Below are 21270 nucleotides of genomic sequence, written 5' to 3'. Positions count from 1 at the left end.
TCGACAAATGGTGGCAGTATCTCCTTTTAGTTATTCTTCTTTCGTAGGAACTGCTATTTTCTATTAAGGTTTTAAAATGTCTTATTTTATTTTCTTGGTGGCAGTACTTTTATTTTTTCGAAATTTATGATTTATGATTTATGATTTTTGCTTTTAATATTATTGTTAAAATTATTTAGAGCGGTCAAACGAGCTAGTCCAGTCCATTTAAACTCGGTCCGTTAAGTCTGTAGGTTAAATGAATTGGACCATTTAAACTTGTTTTATTCGCAAGTCATAATTTTTCAGTCCGGACCGTTTATAGTCAGTCCGATGGGTTATTAAACGGGTCAGGCCATTTATCCTTTTATTTTATTATTTGAAAAAATATTTTGACAAAAATACCACTTTTAGGTCAAAAACCTTTAAAAATGTATTTTTTTATGGGCCGAATTTTCGGATTGAATTGGAAAAAATATCGGCTGAAAGTGCTATTTTTTTGAAAAAATGTAAACAAAAATAAACGAGTCACCCATTTGACCCGCAGACTAACCCATTTAACCCATCATTTTTTAAGGTTAATCGAACTCAGCCCGTTTAACCCGAAATTTAAACGGACTTAATTTTAGAGGCAAAAGCTGCCCATTTAAATGGATAAACAAGTTGACCCGATAAATTTAGTCCATTTTAACAATACTAAAATTGCAGCCGAGGGTCAAATGACAACTTTGTTTGCCTCACATAGAGCTGCACGGGGTTCAAATCCTCATGAAAGAATATAGAATCATATTAATTGTGTGTACCTATGCAGTGTGTGTGAATGTGTTGAGTGAATGTGTAATACATGGATGTAATGTTTAAGATTAGAGACTATCCCATCTACTTGACAAAAAAAATAAATTCTAAAATTATTGATGAAAATGACTTTATTATAATTTCTGATTTTAATATCATTGTTGAAATTATTGAAGAGGCACAAAGAGCTATCAATTCTGTTCATGTGAAAGCATAAAGTACTAAAAATGGTATTGGTGTTGTCAAGTTAATAGAGTGTTACAGCGGTATCTTCAATTCAATGAATAACTGAGAGTAGTAATAAGAATTAGATCCTACAATAATGCTTCAATTCAATGAATAATGCTTGAATACAGTAAAAGAGTCGAACTTCACAAAATCTCATGCAAGAGAATCGAAAATCCTACAAAATAATTTTTTCACACTACGATTAATATGTCATGGACTCTTAGTTTCTATATTATAGTACTTTGTAATTCATCAAAATTAATTAACTGTTAAATAAAGACACTAAGTAAATTTTTATTAGTAAATTTTATTTATTTTTGTATTTTTTTCTTAATCTTTCTTATGTAATACAGAAGAATTAAAAAATTATCATCATTAACTATTGTGAATGTCATTTTAGACGCAAACATTTTAAATGTATTTATAAGACTTATCATTTATTAAATCGAATTACCTTATTACGTAACACATTAAGACAAAAATTGAATTATAATGATTTGATTTACCTATATCTTTCTCTATATGTAAAGCGAATTTTGCAGCATCGATTTACTATGTTACTAAACCCTGAATTCATAAAATAATTGAATTGACTTGATTCTATTTACATGAATTCAAGTTTTTGAGTATAAATTAAATTTGACTGATTCGATTTAGATAAATTAAAATAGGATAGACGTGTAACTAAACTCTAATCAAGACATTTATATAATTTTAAATTTTAATTATTTTATTAAGACAAATTACCTTAATATAAGTCAACACTTTAAATTAATACTTTATTTTTATACTATTAAAATCTAAAATTTAAAAGTTGATGTAAAAATATATTTATTAACTAAGTATTAAAAAAAATAAATTTTATTATTCATATAACATTATTCCATAAAACATTATTATTCAAGTTCTGATGCAGTCCATGCAGTCAACTATGGCTCCGGTTCTCGACAGCGCTCTAGTGGCCCATGCCTTAGCCGCTGAAAGTACAAGAGCTGGATGGAAAGATTGTACGGTTTCTTAGTTCATCATTACCGCAAGTGGGCTAAATAACTAAATAAACAATTAAACTTACTATTAGGGCAAACATGCAGCCGCCACAGGTTTCAAGCTTCTTATTTTGGTGTGTTTCAATCGCCTTCCCTAGTCATTTGAATGTCTTCTGTGCCTAGTTAAATTTGCTTGGATCTGAGACATCCAAAATTGGAGGAATGTGCCATGAAAAAATTGTTTGTTGGCTGGTTGGACACAGGAACATCTTTAAGACCACCAATATGAAGTACCTTCTAAAATTAATCCTATCCGCTTCTATTTCCATAGGACAGGCATAAACAAAGTCGCGCAGCTGAGTGGTTGTCTTCTTTTTAAATTGCTCTTTGATTTTCCGGTGAGCCGGATTTTTTTTTTATTTTCGGAATGTCAACCCTTACATTTCATATTGAAACAAGCAAATAGAATAAATTTAACCATACATAAGAGCAAAACCCACAGCAAAATATATGACAACAAATTCACAATTTAATATAAGGAGCTGACCATTGGAAGGTATCCCTAATGCCCTTCCTATTAACTCATAACTAACTGGAATGTCGCCGACATCCACTATAAGTGTGTCTGTCTCCACATCATAAGCCCTGGCCAGTTGAATCATTATCGTCTGCTTGACTGCCCAGCGAGAAATCTGCTTCACAAAGCCAAACCCAATAGAATCAATCTCAGCTAGCTTCGCATCGGCATTCATTTCTTGCAAGTGGGTTATCATCCCGTTGATGTAGCATGGAGAACATCGCGTCTCCACTAATTTCTGTTAAGCAACACAATACAAGTTATTAGAAATAAAAAGAATCAAACATTTGTTCACACAAAGTACTGCTTACCTTTTTCCCCATTAAAATGATGTTCAGCAGGTGAAAATCAAAGCAGGTTCTTGCCTGTCAGGAAACATTCAACCATAAGTCTTGATACAAAACACACATTATCATTTGACTATAATTGAAAAAACAGCCAACAAAAAAAAAAGAAATCACTGGCAGCCCAACAAAACGTCCTGCGCAATTCAAGTAAACAGCAAAGAGCCTGACATTGGTCATAACATGCTCCATATAAAATAATGAGTTAAAAAATTGGCCTTTCGATTACAAAATGAACCCACCCAATTTCTGATAACAATTACTTAGTATTATTAACACTATAAATTATTAACAAAAAACAAATCCTTCATAACTGCTGTAGGTCAACTCAAAAACGTAAATTTTTTCACCTTCATAATTATATTAGTCTGCTCGCATTATTTAGCAAAATTTTAAAAAGAAACAAAAATTGTTTCTGTCTAACTATGTATTATTATCTAAATTTTAAAACGATTCTCTACAACATCCAAGATTGATAATTATATATTCATACATACCTAGACATGATACATGATGCAACTATAGTTTTTACAACCAATCTTACTCATATCTACTTAAGCCACCGCTAAAATCCATCTCATTTTTTACATCAATCTTTTCGTAAAAATTGAACATCCGTAACTTATTGAGAAAAAGGTCCATCAAATGAACCAGGAAAGATATAAAGAAAAGAATACTAAAATATCAAGCACAAGCTCCATCAAATTTTAAACATGTTTGCTTTAATCCAAGGATCCATGAACCACGTGCTATTACTATCCATGCTGTTAATTAAAAAAACAAAATATGAAAATCACCATCATAACACCCACAGCCGTGTGCGGTAAGAGTACATAGGCAGTTTAAAAAAAATTAAGTAAAATAAGGTCCTAGGAAGCATATATGTTCACCAAAATAAGTCCTAATATTGCCAGCTTGCTAGGCTCCAATGATTCACAATATCAGAAATTACTACCTAAATGATGTAGATCATGGCACATTTTTTCATCCATCCTTTCTTACAAAATTGAACACCCGTAATTTATAGAAATTAACAATCAATCAAATGAACCAGAAACAGACAACGAAAACAATACTAAAATATCAAAATGTTTGCCTTAATCCAAAGATCCATGAACCATCTGATATTACTATCCATGCTATAATTTAAAAAAGAAACATATCAAAATCAACAGCATAACACCCCACAGTCGTATGCAGTAAGAGTACATAGCAATTTAAAAAAAAATTAAATGTTAAACAAGGTCCTTGGAAGCATAGCTATTAAATTTGAAGTTCTAATTACGTAAGTCACCAAAACAACACCTAATATTGATTGCGATGGTTATCAAATATGCTGATCAACATTTAAATAGAGTCTTTATTTGCACGATTAGACTCAACGCCAATAGTACTTTCACTTATATCCATTCCAATCAAATGGATCAAATGCAAGTGGACATGTGAGGATTAAGTAAAATACACTTTTAGCTAATACTAGAACATTGTCAATAGATCCCAAATTATACTTACAATTTTTTCTTAAAATAAACCAACAGGATTATAATTCAAGCCTATCTCTACTATATCAAATATTCATAATCAGAGTATTTAACAGTTTTTAAATTTTGACAGCCTCTTAGGTTAGGTTTTGGAATGAAAATTTTTTTTAACATTGTCAACCAACTTGCAAACACCTGGTAAAAATTTTCAACCATACGTTAATGAATAAAATGAGAATTAAAATGTAGTTAGAGTACATAGGCATAATACCCACAGTCGTGTGCAGTAAGAGTACATAGGCAGTTTAAAAAAAATCAAGTTAAAAAAGGTCCTTGGAAGCGTAACTGCTTAAAAAATTGAACTTCTAAGTACCTAAATCACCAAAACAAGTCCTAATATAACCAGCTTTCGCAACATCAGAAAGTACTACCTAAATGATGTAGATCATGTCACATTTTTTCAATCCATCATTTCTTATAAAATTGAACACCCGTTATTTATAAAAATTAACGGTCCATCATATGTACTAGAAACAGACAAAGAAAACAATACTAAAATTTCAAGCTCCAACAAATTTCAAACATCTTTGCCTTAATCCAAGGAACCATGAACCATTTGATATTACTATTCATGCTATAATTTAAAAAAATAAACATATCAAAATCAACAGTATAACACCCCACAGTCGTGTGGAGTAAGAGTACATAGCCAGTTTAAAAAAAATTAAATATTAAACAAGGTCCTTGTAAGCATAGCTATTAAAAATTGAAGTTCTAATTACGTAAGTCACCAAAACAAGTCCTAATATTAATTGCGATGGTTATCAAATATGATGATCAACATGTAAATATAGTCTTTGCACGGTTAGATTCAATGCCAAAAGTACTTTTACTTATATCCATTCCAATCAAATGGATCAAATGCAAGTGGACATGTGAGAATGAAGTAAAATACACTTTTAGCTAAGACTAGAAAAATGTAAATTTATCCCAAATCATACTTACAATTTTTTTGTAAAATAAACCAACAGGATTCCAATTCAAGCCTATCTCTTCTTTATCAAACATTCATAATCAGAGTATTTAACAGTTTCTAAATTTTGACAACCTCTTAGGTTAGGTTTTGGAATGAAAAAAAAAATTTAAACATCATCAACCAACTTGCAAACACCTGAGAAAAATTTTCAACCATACGTTAATGAATAAATTGACCATCCGATCTAGATTCATTAAACAACTCACAAAGCAACATATTCATAGCACGTGCCTAAGACGAATTGCTGACTTATTAATAACCGGAAAGACGCAGAAACCCGGATGCTCATAAACATGTACGTATCATTATTTCTTCCAACTACATTATGTTCATAAACAAATGGATAAGTCAAACAGACCCAAAAATTTCCGAAAGCAATAAAACCCTTCTAAGCAGCCAGAACATAAAAGTTACTATGAACATCTAAACATTCAATATACGGTTATCGGTTTTCTAACCTTCAATTTGGGAAGAGAAACACACCCCACGACTTCTCTTGTTGCACCCGGTAATGACTCCAACCAATGCGAACATGCAACGGCAACAACCTAGGGAGATTGCGGTTAAAGGCCAACGCCGGTGGTTTCTGGGCGACTTCCACTCGACGGGGTCAGGGATTCTCCTCTGCTGCTGGTGGTCTTTGCAATGGAGGCGCTGGCGGATGCTCGGTACGGCGATTGGCAGGATGAACTACGGGTAGCAGCAAAAAAGGAGCGGCTAATGGGGGAAGGTCCTCCTTCGTCAATGCCGTTCGAAATAGCGGTGAGGGAAGGCTAACGTTTCCTTTCCTGAAGGGTATTCGAAAGTTAGGGAAGGGGAAAAGTTTTGACTGTTGGGTCAAAGAAAGGGGGAGTGGATGGGATGATTACAATGGTATTAATTAAGATAATTAAAATTAGGATTTAAGAAAGAGGGTGTTTATGAGTATACCTATGTTATGAATCTAATTGGGCTAATCATTAAGAGCCGTTGTTCATATTGTTCACTAAAGTCATTGTCCCCCTAGCATCTCACCTATTAATATCAAAGTTAATTTACTTTAATAAAATAATTGGCTAACAAAAGTATACATATGTATTGATTCTAGTTTAATTATATGTTTGTCCTATTTAAATTTACTTAAGTCGAATAAGATAAATTTGATTTGTATATTTACACATAAATCAAATCACACAAATTTAATTTATGTTCAAAAATTTGAATTTATGTAAATTAAATTAAGCCAATTCAATTTAATAGTGCAAGAGAAAAAGTGTTTCGTTTTTTAGAATATAGGATTTTGATAAAGGTAAATCGAAAGAGGTCAAATTTGACATATACATAGTGAGAGTCAGATAAAGGTAAATCGAATGAAACCAATTCGATTTATTAAGAGTAGTATATACCATAAATTGAATAAGGTTAATTTAATTTAGTCTTGTTTTGCATATTTAAGATTTGACTTCCCTCATATGATTTATATTCACTCCTCCACTCTCACATACACACAAAAGAGAATTTAGAAGGTAGAAAGCGACAAACTTTAAAACTGTTGTCATGGAGGACGACCCGAATCGTCTCTAACAACTAGATGGAGTTGCTCGTTACTAGTAACATGAATAAATAGGTGAGTACGCGAAATTTCTTTTGTTTAATTATGTTAGATTAGAAGTGTTAGCAATCCTAAGTAACATAGAATTATTAGATTAGAAATGTTAATTAGAATAATGATTTGAAATTATTGATTAGAATTTTTAAATTAAAAATGTTAATGACAGTGGTGATTTAAAATTGTTGATTATAATTAAATTTAGATGAGTAGTGATTATAGTATTAAATTTATATGGGTAGTGATAGTAACAGTGGTAGTTAAATTAAAATTGTTGAAATTTAATTTTTATAGATATGGCTAGAATAGTATATGTGGTGGAGATATAAGTAGGACTGGCAATGAGTAGGGTAGGGTAGGGTTTGGACTCTACTCTAATCCTATATGCGGGTTGAAAATTTTATTAAAACTCTACCCTATTCTATCCGCGAGTTGAGAATCTCTCAACCCTAACCCTACCCGCACCCTAAAGTTCTAAACCCTACCCTACCCTACCCTATCCTACCCGCAGAAATATCAATTTTTTTTAAAGTAAATATAAAATTAAATCATTTCAAATTTTATACATATTAATAACATAAAAAATAAAAAACTAATGCTCTAAATTACTAAATTAACTAACTAATTTAATGGTTGATCACTTATTGTAAGTCATTACATAAGGGAGGTTGTGGATTCAACTCTCACTTCCTTCACTATATACCCATTTTTAATAAAATATATGTTATATATGAGGTGCGGGTAGGATAGGATAGAGTACACCCTAAACCCGTACCCTAACCTACCCGCAGCATACCCGGACCGTACCCTATCCTACCCACAGCGGGTCTGGTAGCCTACCCTACCCGAGCGGGTTGGACCGGATTGGATACCCGCGGGTAGGGTATGAATTGTCAGCACTAGACATAAGATTAGATTTGCATATAATGACATGATGAGATTTTAACTTTTAAAGATAAGATTGTCATCACTTTGATAAGAAGTAGTTAATATATGATTATTAATTTATTATATAATTTTTTTAACAGGTTATGAATTATATTAATTTTTTTATTCAAGTTATTTGTTGATTGTGTAAAATTTGTTATGAATTTTTAATAGAAAAAATCTAAGGGCCAGCAACTTTGTTAAATTCTGGCCAGCATGTAACCAGCAAAGAAAAGTGAGCCATTGGATGAAATCTCACACCAATCTCACACCATTAAAACCATCATTGATGGCTATTTGATGGCTACAAATCACAAAAGTTGCTGGCCCCTTAGCATTGTTCTTTTTAATATGTTTTTCTATTCTATAGCCGATCTAATGTATTAGCAGTACGAGGAGGCAACATAGTATATCTCTGGACGATTGGATCATATCATATCTGGAGACTGCCATACTATATTATCTTGTTAGCCTCACAACCACTGGTTTAAATTAGATGTTACAAATCTTGACACTAAACACAACTTTTTCTTTATTCTAAAACTGTCATCCAACTTAAAACTCAGTTGGAGCTGATGTATCATGCGAATCTCTGCCCTCAAATTCAAATTTTATGTCTGAAAAATTCTATTGCGCCATGACCTCGTTTAAAGTTGAAAAGTTCACACATGCAGATATTGTTGCGTTTCAGAACACAAGGAGCCATCCTGTTCAACTGAAATGCTCCTCCCTAAATCCTCATTGCTATCCTCAACTATCATAATGAGCTCTATATCCTCATCATTTCACAGTGTATCTTTCATGGGATTTGGCTCTTCACCCCTTGCTGGAACTGATATCATTGCAGGAGAAGTAGCCATTGTAATTCCAAGCTCACTAAAAGAATAATTATCACCAATTTCACCAATATTAACGCAGTTTAAATTAACTACAAAGAATGAAGATACCAGCATTAATGCTACTTCGAGTGCAACTACTTATACCATCATCGGTGTCAGCTCTCTTCCACTAATTAGCGCTGTTTCACCTCTTGTTCAGAATCTGCTCTGCTTTATCCTATATATGCTTTTATTTTTTAGCTAATTTTTTTATAATAATTATTGAATAATCTATAAACTTATTATGAGTTAAATAATTATTAAATAATTATTAATTAATCTTTCATTGCTTCTACGTGTTTATACAGATTTTGCTAGCTGGTTCTTTTATTGTTATCATAATGATGAGCAATTTATTTATAAATTTGTTTTGAATACTGCGGTGATAAACTAGATGTGAATTGAAAAATATGGCACACTTTTTGCGTTACTCTCTCTTCCCTATTATTTATTTCGACAAATGGTGGCAGTATCTCCTTTTAGTTATTCTTCTTTCCTAGGAAGTGCTATTTTATATTAAGGTTTTAAAATGTCTTATTTTATTTTCTTGGTGGTAGTACTTTTGTTTTTTCGAAATTTATGATTTATGATTTATGATTTTTGCTTTTAATATTATTGTTAAAATTATTTAGAGCGATCAAACAGGTTAGCTCAGTCTATTTAAATTTGGTCCGTTAAGTCTATAGATTAAATGAATTAGATCATTTAAATTCGTTTTATTCGCAAGTCATAATTTTTTGGTTTGGACTGTTTATAGTCAGTCCGATAGGTTATTAAACGGGTCAGGCCATTTATCTTTTTATTTTATTATTTAAAAAATATTTTGACAAAAAATACAACTTTTAGGTAAAAAATCTTTAAAAATGTATTTTTTTATGGGCCGCATTTTCGGTCAAATTGGGAGAAATATCGGCTGAAAGTGCTATTTTTTTTTAAAATGTAAACAAAAATAAACGAGCCACCCGTTTAGCCCGTAGATTAACCCGTTTAACCCATCATTTTTTTAGGTTAATCGAACTCAGCCCGTTTAACTCGAAATTTAAACGGACTTAATTTTAGAGACAAAATCTGCCCATTTAAATGGATAAACAAGTTAACCCGATAAAGTTAGTCCATTTTAACAATTCTAAAATTGCAACCGAGATCTGGATCAAATAACAACTTTGTTTGCCTCATATAGAATCATATTAATTGTGTGTACCTATGCAGTGTGTGTGAATGTGTTGAGTGAATGTGTAATACATGGATGTAATGTTTAAGATTAGAGACTATCCCATCTACTTGACAAAAAAAATAAATTCTAAAATTATTGATGAAAATGACTTTATTATAATTTCTGATTTTAATATCATTGTTGAAATTATTGAAGAGGCACAAAGAGCTATCAATTCTGTTCATGTGAAAGCATAAAGTACTAAAAATGGTATTGGTGTTGTCAAGTTAATAGAGTGTTACAGCGGTATCTTCAATTCAATGAATAACTGAGAGTAGTAATAAGAATTAGATCCTACAATAATGCTTCAATTCAATGAATAATGCTTGAATACAGTAAAAGAGTCGAACTTCACAAAATCTCATGCAAGAGAATCGAAAATCCTACAAAATAATTTTTTCACACTACGATTAATATGTCATGGACTCTTAGTTTCTATATTATAGTACTTTGTAATTCATCAAAATTAATTAACTGTTAAATAAAGACACTAAGTAAATTTTTATTAGTAAATTTTATTTATTTTTGTATTTTTTTCTTAATCTTTCTTATGTAATACAGAAGAATTAAAAAATTATCATCATTAACTATTGTGAATGTCATTTTAGACGCAAACATTTTAAATGTATTTATAAGACTTATCATTTATTAAATCGAATTACCTTATTACGTAACACATTAAGACAAAAATTGAATTATAATGATTTGATTTACCTATATCTTTCTCTATATGTAAAGCGAATTTTGCAGCATCGATTTACTATGTTACTAAACCCTGAATTCATAAAATAATTGAATTGACTTGATTCTATTTACATGAATTCAAGTTTTTGAGTATAAATTAAATTTGACTGATTCGATTTAGATAAATTAAAATAGGATAGACGTGTAACTAAACTCTAATCAAGACATTTATATAATTTTAAATTTTAATTATTTTATTAAGACAAATTACCTTAATATAAGTCAACACTTTAAATTAATACTTTATTTTTATACTATTAAAATCTAAAATTTAAAAGTTGATGTAAAAATATATTTATTAACTAAGTATTAAAAAAAATAAATTTTATTATTCATATAACATTATTCCATAAAAGATTACTATGATAATCGGCTAATCGCACTTAATATATATTTCATAACTAATAATTTTTGTGCATATATACCATAAATCACTCTCTCCCAAAGTTTAAGTTCTTAGGCAATTTAGTGCCGAGTCCAACATTTTTTGGCTTAAAGTACTAGCTATGTGGTGCACTTTTGTCTACTGAAATTTTTGGCTAATAAAAATCGAACTTTTTAAAGTTCTGAAAATATATCGTAAAACCTTTTATTTCAAAGGTAAAAAAATTAATTAGAAACTAATAAATGATATTATATATAACAATATGGATTCAATAAAAAAAAAAAGTCGAAATTGTCAAAACATTCTACAAACAAAGCTCGCATAAATATTAATTATTTTAATATTTAACTGTATATTATTGCACTCAACAATTGTAGAACACTAATATTTTTTTTTAGGGTAAACTATTATTTTGGTCCCCTACGTTTGGGGTGAATTCTATTTTAGTCCCCAACGTTTAAACTGTTCTATTTAAATCCTAAAAAGATTTGATTTGCATCAATCAAGTCCTTCCGTTAAATGGGTGTCAAATTATTGACGCCAGTGACGGACCCAGAAAATTTATGGTAAGGGGGCAAAAATAATTCACATTATTATCAAAAGATATATTAATTTAAATTTAAAAAGAGCTCTTTTATAAAAGCATTACTACTCGCACTATCAGATTTCATAAGATAATAATAGAGATAAAAAACAGCATCTTATGAAATACTATATTCCAATTAATTGCTAAATTCATCAAACCAATCAGCATTAAATTTACCAAAAAAAGTCCCAAAATATGTTTGTAGAAAATTATATTCTCTTGGTTGACAATGATCTTTTCACAAATAAATTTGTCTAATTTCATCTCTGTCATTTATATCATAATTTAAAATTTTGGGTCGTTGTTCAGGATCAACTATGAAACTTTTTACATTGAATTTTAAAAACTTTTTTTTATTAGAAGAGACTAATGAAGTGACTTCAGATTCTAGTGGTAGCTTTCTTTTAAAATATTTTTCCATTATTATTTCTAAAAATAAAAAATATATATTCTAAATTAGTAAATTGATCGATTCACTTTAGAAATTTATATGCAACATAATTATATATAATAGAATAGAATAAAAGATAAACAAATAAATAATAAGGATCACTAAATCAAAAATAAAATAAAATATATAAATTCATGAAGAGAATATAAAAATAGATTAATACCTAAACTATAATTGTTTGAATTAAAATTTGCAATCGAAAATATGAAAAGAGAAACAATAAAATTGAAAAAAAACATAAAATCATAGAGAGCTGTATAAAACAAAATAGAGAATTTAAAATTTACCTGTTGATGAAGACAAGATGACCACTAAACAAGGAATAGAAAAAAAATGTTGAAAATATGAAACTAAGAAGAGAGTTTAAGAGAATAAATGAGTGACGACTAGGATTTGAGAATGAGAGAAGACTAAATTTAATTAGGTTAACTCATAATCAAAATGATAGCAAGATAAAATGGATTCAAGGTTTTAAATAATTAGTTTAATTTATTTGTAATGGGATCATTTAAAATTTAAAATGGGGGCATATTATATATGTATATATTTTTTTTTGTTTAAAAAAATTAAATGAGAGTGGGGGCAAGTGCCCCCCCATGGTTCCATGTAGGTCCGTGCCTGATTGACGCCGTGTCCGACGTGGCAAGGAAGAGTTGATAGTGGTTAGTAAACGTGTAAGCCTTCCCGCCCTTGGACATAACGCATGGTGCTTACCCTGACTCTTCTTCTTCTACTTCTTCTTCTTCTTGTGAAGCACGAAACGCAGAGGAAAAGCCAGAAACCCTACCACTAGTCACTGAAAGATTGCGATTCGCAGCCAGAGAAGTGACATTGTCGTTCAGTTACGTTTAAGCTCCACAGCAGCAGTGAGTTTGAAACCGTTGCTTTCCGGGAGAAGATCGTGTCAGGTATTCCATTGTCAAATCTTATGAACCCATTTGGTTTTCATCTTAATGCGGGTTTATATGTAATGATGTATGTTGATGTGTGATTGTTTTGTTTTGTAGTTTCATATTCGTTTCTTGTTCTGTTTTGGAAGTCTTTATTTTGCCCTAGTGATTTTATTTATGCATTTCTGTTGTTGTTGGTCAATGTGAGAATTTTATGAAGTGTATTGTGTTTGTGTAACAGTTTGGTCGAGAGATGAGCTATTTTAGTGTCAAGATACACCATGGGGGGAAGTTCGGGTTTGATGGTGAACCTTTACACTATGTGGGGGGTGAGACTTCGATAGTGGACTACTGTGATGAAGATAGGTGGAGCAAGTTCGAGGCTATGGAGATAGTGCTCGAACAGGGATATGTGGTAGAGAATATCGCTGCAATGTGGTATAAGTCTCTGAACGATGAAACAGATGTAGGGTTGAGGATGCTTCACACAGACAAGGATGCCATGGACATGGCTAGAATTGGAATGAGGGACAACATGGTGGAGCTTTTTGTTGTTCACAAAGATGCTGCTGCTACTACTAGGAAAGGCTGCACTATTGAGGAAATTGAAGAGATAGATGGTGATAAGGCTGCTGCACCCACTGCAGACACTATTGGGCCTGGTCCAATTGTGTTGCACAAGGCCCAGTTGCACAAGGCCCAATCTGTTGCTCAGGCCAAGGTGGGTGAGAAGCCCAATGTGGTGACAAAAGCCCAGAATGATGTGCTGGAGGATGGTGATGAAGAGAGGTCAGAGGGGTCAGATTTCTCAGGTGATGAAGAATCTGAGGATGATGACTACCAGCCAGGAATTGATGATGAGGGGGACAGTGATGAACAATGGAGTGAAAATAGCTCTGGAGATACTGATCTGCATGTTGCATTTGATGACAGCGATGATGATTGGAATGCTGATGGGGGTTTGTATGATGTTGAAGTCACAAATACAAAAGATCCTCAAAGGCCGAAACAGAGTGTTCCAACTGAGAGAGAACAAGGAGAGCAAAGTGGCAGTGTTAATAAGGGTAAAGAGCAAGTGGTGGCTGCTGGATTAAGGGATGAGGATGATGGATATGACAGTGAGGGGTTGTGGGATGTCCCTGTAAGTGATGATGAAGGGGATCCCTTGTTCAGGAGGTACCCGGTGTATAAGGGATTGAAGAATATGAAGGAGTATAAATGGGAGGTTGGGACAATGTACGTAGATAGGAATGCTTTTAAGGAATGTGTAACGAGCTATGCCGTGCACAGTGGCAGAGGAATATGGTTCTCGAAGTGTGATAGCCACCGGTGCAAAGCTGTTTGCAAAGAAGGTTGCAAGTGGTTTGCTTACTGCCATAAGATGAAGCGAGAGGATTCATGGCAACTGACAAGCTGTTACAAGAAACACACATGCTCTAAGGCCACCAAGATTGGTATAATGAGTTCTCAGTGGCTAAGTAAGGCTTTTATGAAGAAGATCTGTGAAAACCCGAAAATCAAGTTGAGAAGTTTGATAAAGAAGGCTCATAGCAAGTGGAATGTGGATCTCACAATGACCAAAGCTACCAGAGTGAAGCAGCAAGCCCTGGATGAAATAAATGGTACCTATGGAGAGCAATATAGGAGGATTTATGACTATGCTGCGGAGTTATTGAGGTCTAATCCAGGGTCCACTGTTCAGATACAAGTGGAGAGACCTCCTGAATTTGAGCTAGAGACACCACCTCCTGGTACGGACCTGAGACCACGATTTCAGAGGATCTATATCTGCTTGGAAGCTTGTAAACGGAGTTTCATGGTGTGCAGACCCATGATTGGCCTTGATGGATGCTTCATCAAGACTCCATATGGGGGTCAACTGCTAACAGCAATTGGATGGGACCCCAATGATCAGATTCTGCCAATTGCCTATGCTGTTGTTGAAGCAGAGACGAAAGATTCGTGGAGATGGTTTTTGTTGAATCTGTGTGATGATTTGGGAGTTGATAAGATCAGATGGTGTACATTCATGAGCGACCAACAAAAGGTAACTCTCAACCTAAACTTGTGTAATTAATTCTTTCTTTAATTCATGTCTTGCTGTTATTGACTGGTGATGTTTTTAAATTCTGCTTCAAAGGGATTGATCCCAACCTTTGATGAGTTGCTGCCTGGCATAGACCACCGTTTTTGTGTCAGGCACTTATATAGCAACTTCAGAAAAAGGTTCCCAGGTGTTCAGCTAAAGATTATGATGTGGAAGGCTGCAAAGGCAACATATGTCCAGGAATGGGAGAGGAGGATGAAGGAGATTCAGCAGGTTGATCAAGGAGCTTATAATCATCTCATGGAGATCCCTGCCAAGTATTGGAGCAAGTCCAGGTTTAATTATTTTCCTAGAGTGGATACACTTGTTAACAACATGTGTGAGTGTTTTAACTCTGTTATTGTAGAGGCTAGAGAGAAACCGATTGTTTCCATGCTAGAAGACATTAGGGTTTATCTAATGAATAGGTGGTCTGATAACAGGCAAAGTATAGTAACATATGCCGGAGAAATATTGCCAAAAATAAACAAGAAAATTGAAAGGGAGTTTGATAAGGGTGGGGAGTGGCTGGCCATATATGCTGGTAGGGACAAATATGAAGTGTCTAGCAGTCAGGGTAATAGAGCCAAGTTTGTTGTGGACTTAAACTTACATGAGTGCTCCTGTAGAAAATTTCAACTAACAGGTTACCCTTGTGAGCATGCCATGAGCTGCATTAGGAAAATGTGTCTAGATGTTAAGAACTATGTCAACAAGTGTTATAGGAAACAGACCTACGTGGACTGCTACCAACATGTAATCTACCCACTGAATGGACCAAATCTCTGGTCCCGGACTGAGAATGATGATGTGCTGCCACCAGTGTTTAGGAAATCAATAGGGCGCCCAAAACTGAGGAGGAACAAGACTGGTGATGAGCCACGCAACAATGGACCACTGTCTAAGTTAGCAAGGACTGGACAACAACAAAAATGTTCATATTGTTTTGCACTTGCTCACAACAAAAGAACCTGCCCTAGAAAACGTAAGATGGAGGCTGCAGCAAAAAAGGTAAAGTTGTTGTTGTCAATTTGATTTCAATTCCTTACATGTGAATGTTTATACTATCCCATTAACCCAATTTGTTGTTACTGTTTATAGCAGAATGCAACTGCACAAGCCAAGAAAGGGGCCAAGAAAGGGGCTGGCACAACTAGGACTCCAAAACCCAACAAGATCCCTGCCAAGACAACAACACAGCCAGCAACAAGACTTCAGCCAAAGAGGAAGAGCAGTACACAAGTTGGAGGAAGCCAGGAGTCACAGACATCATCCAAGAGAGCTAGATGCAGCAGCAGTGCCAGTCAACCACAACCATCAATAGCAACAGTCACTAGCCCATCAAGGAGGTCCCTGAGGTTCATGGCAAAAACACCACCTAGGGCCTGGAAGGCATTGGGATGAAGAACATAGTAGATTTTAGTGATTCCATCTGTTTTGTAATGAATCTGTCAATGACCAAGGACTAATGTCCCTGTGATACTTTAGACACCCTACTTTAAGACTACTACTGTTATGTTGATCTCTTTTGTGTTGTTACCTTTTCATGGTTATATGTAAGGCTTGTTTGGATATTGTTATGGTTAAGAGAAGCTACTTTAAGACTTCTCCATTATCTAATGAATTACATGAATTTTCAGCAGCAAAGGTTATGTGAATTGGCAAATTAAGCCTTGTTTTTATTAGTAGATAAAACTGAAATAAACTTGTACATAGCCAAATAATGTATGTCACAATACAGGAACTCATTGCTATTCATTTCAATCAAAAACCTTACAATGTTTACAGCAAATGGCTTTACAGACACAGCCACAAAAAAATTTCATTCTCTTTACATTACTGTTATCACCCAACTGTATGTCAATTTTTTCAATCCCTAAACAATTGACATTCCCTACAAACCAGGGGACAACAACAGAATGGCAAAAATAAACAAAATGCTAACCCCCTAAACATCAATTGAGTCGATCACATAGCAGCAGCCCAGCCAGTATCCATCCAACAATTCCAACACCAAGTGCCAATGCAAACTTCCTTTCAGCTTCCTGCAGTTCTTCTTTCAACGAACTTGCTTTGTTCTTCAGTCTTTGAATTTGTGGATCTTGTCCTTCAGGCTCTGCCCAAGCAAAATAATCGCATCCATCTCCTATCTGTTCTCAACCAAACCAACACGAACACACCAGCACGAACACACCAAACACTTCAGATCCTTCAAACACTAACACCCAATGCTATTTTCAAACAGGAGACAGAAAAGATGAGACTCACCTGAAAGTTGACGCAGCCCCAGAATCTTCTTCCTGGGTTCTCCGCTGTAGATGACGTGCGCAATACCGGTCTCTCTCCACAGAAGCAAGTCCTCCTTCTCCCACGACTCTTGGTGCTGCTACGCGAACCTTGGGAGGACGACTGGGTAGCCATTCTCATTCTCAGCAGACGATTTTGATTCAACTTTGGGGATTAGGGTTTACTTATTGGACTGGGCAGCATTTCATTTTTCTTTTTTTTTTCCTGCTTCCAATTCCAACTGTTAACTACAGGCAAACTGCCAACTTTGCCACGTCGGACACGGCGTCAATAATTTGACACCCATTTAACGGAAGGACTTGATTGATGTAAATCAAATCTTTTTAGGATTTAAATAGAACAGTTTAAACGTTGGGGACTAAAATAGAATTCACCCCAAACGTAGGGGACCAAAATAATAGTTTACCCTTTTTTTTATATTTGAAAAAAAGTTGACTCTAAAAAAAGATTTAGCTATTTTGTGTATCTCTTAAAAATATGTATTAAGATCATACATTTAAATTTTTTATTCAAAATATATAAAATTTAAAATTTTAATGAGTTTGTTTTACATTTATTAAAAGTTTTTTTTTTAATTTTTATTAATAATGATTTTATCATGTGTTCTAAAAATATATGATATCTAGCTAAATTCAAAAAAAAAATTATTATCACTACAAGAAAAAAGGCATGTCGGTATCCTTTTTTCTTGTCACGCTTTTAAAGCGTGCCTAAAAGTGGTCTATGGGCACGCTTTTGTAAGAGTGGCAAGAGATGAAAGTGTGTCAACAGAAAAAAGCATGCCAAGAGAAAAAACGTGCTGATAGATCCACAAAAGCGTGGCGATAGAGCAACCGACACGTTGGCAGATGTGACCCTTTCAAAAGCGTGGCGATAGAGCAACCGACACGTTGGCAGATGTGACCCTTTCAAAAGCGTGTCGATAGCTCAAAAAACGTGGCAAAAAGCTATTGACACATTTTTTTGCACTTTTCGACATGCTTTTAAAATGTGGCAGAAAGCTTATTTTCTTGTAGTGTATCACGTGTTAGATGTACCATTATTTAGTATTTTTACCTAATTGCTTAAATTTTTAGGATAAATATTTACTTATTCTAAAAAATCAAATTATTAAAATAATAGATACACATAGTAGTTATATACCTAAAAAGACGTATAACTAATAATAATCTTTCTATCCATGGTGAAGGATCAGGCCCATACACGAGAAGAACAAAGAGAAAGGAGAATGTGAAAGTAGAGAGAACAGAGAGAGTGAGAAGCTGATTCTTGTGTTGTGAATTGGTAAATTGGAAAAGTAATGAACAGTACTCATCTCTAGCTATTTAAATCAGAGAGAGCTACAGCTGTCAGCTAACTAATTTAGTTATCACAAAACTAACCACGTGCTAGCTCTAACTAACAGCAATGCCAATACTCACAAACTAACTATTCACACTTAACTGAAGCTAACGAATTCTGTTTAATTGATTTACTCTATCACATGGAATCAACCATTGATATTGCAATATAGTCGTCTTTTCCTATATAAGTCTCCATAAGTCTTCAACTTATTCTCCATCCTCTTATTCTAGATCTAGTGATCTCTCTATCTACATCTCTTGCTTCATATTAATTACTTGCTTTTCTTGAAAGATGGCAATATGTGGTAAAATTAGTGTTGAATTTGCGATCCAAATACCAACTTCAAAGTTCTTCCACATTTTGGCAAAGGAATTCCACAATATCCAAAACATTTGTGAAAGAGTGCATGGAGCCAACTTGCACGAAGGTGACGACTGGCACTGCACTGATTCGGTCAAACATTGGACTTGTCACATAGGTAACTAATAAGCTTTAGATTAACAAAAATTATTATATTTTTTTGTAATATATATATATATATATATGTTAGCTTGTAAATGAAAAAAATCCTTTAGGAATGCTAAAAGATTGATGAACTGAATATTTATAATAATATTTTTATATAATTGATATGTGAGATTATGTATATCTAGTTTTTTTAGTTGAAAAGTGATTTTAATATGAGTTCCTTGTTTAGATTCCATAAAGACAATAATTTTATTTGGTACGGTAAAATTACTAAAAATTGTATGAAATATTATTGATTATGTTATTTAATATTTTGATACTTAGAAAGTCAATTTTATAAAATTTGTATAATTTTAAAATAATCAAACTATACTTATAAATATAAACAATTTTTTTCAACCCAAAATGATAAAGTTTGGTTACAATCTTATTTAAGTTCAGTACCTAGCACACTTTTTTCAGGAAAAATTTTTTTTGATATGGGACCAAAATATGTTATTTTCAAAAATATTGTCACTTTTTGTGTTTTTTTTTTTCAAAAATATAGAGACTATTTTACAAAAAGTGAAAATAAAAGAAGAGTTTTGTATATTTTTTAAGAAATACAGAGATTGGTGGTCCGATTTCAGCTTTTTTAATTTTTTTTTAATATAGAAATCGCAGGGTGTAATTTCATTTTTTCAGTTTTGTTATTTTTTAAAAAAAATCTTTTTTTTAACTTAAAAAAGAAAAAAATAATTTATTTTAAGTATAATGAAACATCCTAAAAGAATATCATTAATCATTCCATTTTATATTTGAAGTAAGATATTCCTTTATCTTTGGTTATTTATGTTAATTAATTAATTGATTGTGTAAAATAATAGATGGTAAGGTAATTACATGTAAAGAGAAAATTGAAGCCATGGATGAGGAGAAGAAGTCAATTTCATACATTATCTTTGATGGAGATATCAGTCAGAACTACAAACTCTTTAAGACCAATGTTCAAGTGACTGAGACAAACAATGAGTGTGCTTGTGTTAAATGGACCATTGAATTCGAGAAGATCAATGAGCATGTTAAAACTCCATACGGCTACTTAGAATTTTACGAGAAGGGTACTAAAGAGGTTAATGATCATCTTCTCAAGGCATAGTATAGCTCTCCAACCAAAAAAAAAAAAAAAAAAAACATCTACCTCTAAATAATCATTTATGTTGTGCTTGGCTTGAGGTTAAGTGTGTTTATCTAAATAATGAATTGAATTAGTTCAATCATGGATATGCATTCATTTTTATTGAAATGATGGGTAATGCTAGGTAGACAAAAAAAAAAAAAAAAAAAAAAACAGTCAGAATTTGTCTTATTTAGCATTAATTAATTATCGCAACAATTAATAAATGCTAAATAAGATAAATTATGGCTGTTTTTGGCTGATTTTCTTTGATTACCAAACATTTTTGAACTAGTAAATGATGTAATGTGTTTATAGTAATTGTTAATATTACAAGTGTGAGGAGTGCACGAAGTTAGTTCTTATTAAAGAAAACAAAAAGAATGAAAAGTTTATAAGATGAGAAATTCATTAATTTATTACATTAAGATTTTGAGTTAGATGTGGTGTCTTTAAAATTATTAATTATTTGATTAAGATTTATAAATATGCACATCATAATTATATATTTATGGCATGGATATATAAGAATTTATCCAAAAAATAAACTAAATTAAAGTATATATATATATATATTTTACTGTAACGATAGAGTAAAAGTGAAGCAAACTGATCACATATTTTCTTGTTAATACTTTTTAACTTCATTATTGGCATTGAAGCTTTAGAAGATTGGAAATCAATGTTGTGTGGAATTAAATCTGTTCGCTTCGTATCAAGTTCAATATACATGCATTTCCAAAAATAAAAAAAAATTCCCAACTTAGTGATGTGTTAAAGAACTTGAACGTTCATTATTACTCTCAACAAGGGAAAAAAAA

General features: G+C 32.6%; 2 protein-coding genes across 3 annotated transcripts; both read left to right on the top strand.

Moving 5' to 3' along the window:
* Window positions 1–13341: 13341 nt before the first annotated feature.
* LOC107616646 (uncharacterized) lies at window positions 13342–16821 on the top strand. Of its 2 annotated transcripts, none has more exons than XM_088492748.1 (3): window positions 13342–15135; window positions 15229–16185; window positions 16279–16821. In XM_088492748.1, exons 1-3 carry the CDS (start codon window positions 13342–13344, stop codon window positions 16576–16578), a joined length of 3051 nt encoding a protein of 1016 aa, XP_088348874.1. In that variant the 3' UTR covers window positions 16579–16821. The 2 variants fall into 2 exon arrangements, with proteins under 2 accessions (XP_088348874.1, XP_088348873.1); XM_088492747.1 differs by having other exon boundaries at window positions 16276–16821.
* Window positions 16822–19113: 2292 nt separating this feature from the next.
* LOC107609804 (MLP-like protein 43) lies at window positions 19114–20439 on the top strand. Its single transcript, XM_021107242.2, has 2 exons — window positions 19114–19303; window positions 20160–20439. Exons 1-2 carry the CDS (start codon window positions 19117–19119, stop codon window positions 20429–20431), a joined length of 459 nt encoding a protein of 152 aa, XP_020962901.2. The 5' UTR covers window positions 19114–19116; the 3' UTR covers window positions 20432–20439.
* The last annotated feature ends 831 nt before the right edge of the window (window positions 20440–21270 follow it).

The sequence above is a fragment of the Arachis ipaensis genome, chromosome B7 (genome assembly GCF_059453495.1).
Source record: "Arachis ipaensis isolate K30076 ecotype BB chromosome B7, ASM5945349v1, whole genome shotgun sequence".
Classification (NCBI taxonomy): domain Eukaryota; kingdom Viridiplantae; phylum Streptophyta; class Magnoliopsida; order Fabales; family Fabaceae; genus Arachis; species Arachis ipaensis.
Note: the sequence above shows the minus strand (reverse complement) of the source record. Positions and strands in the feature narration are given on the sequence as shown.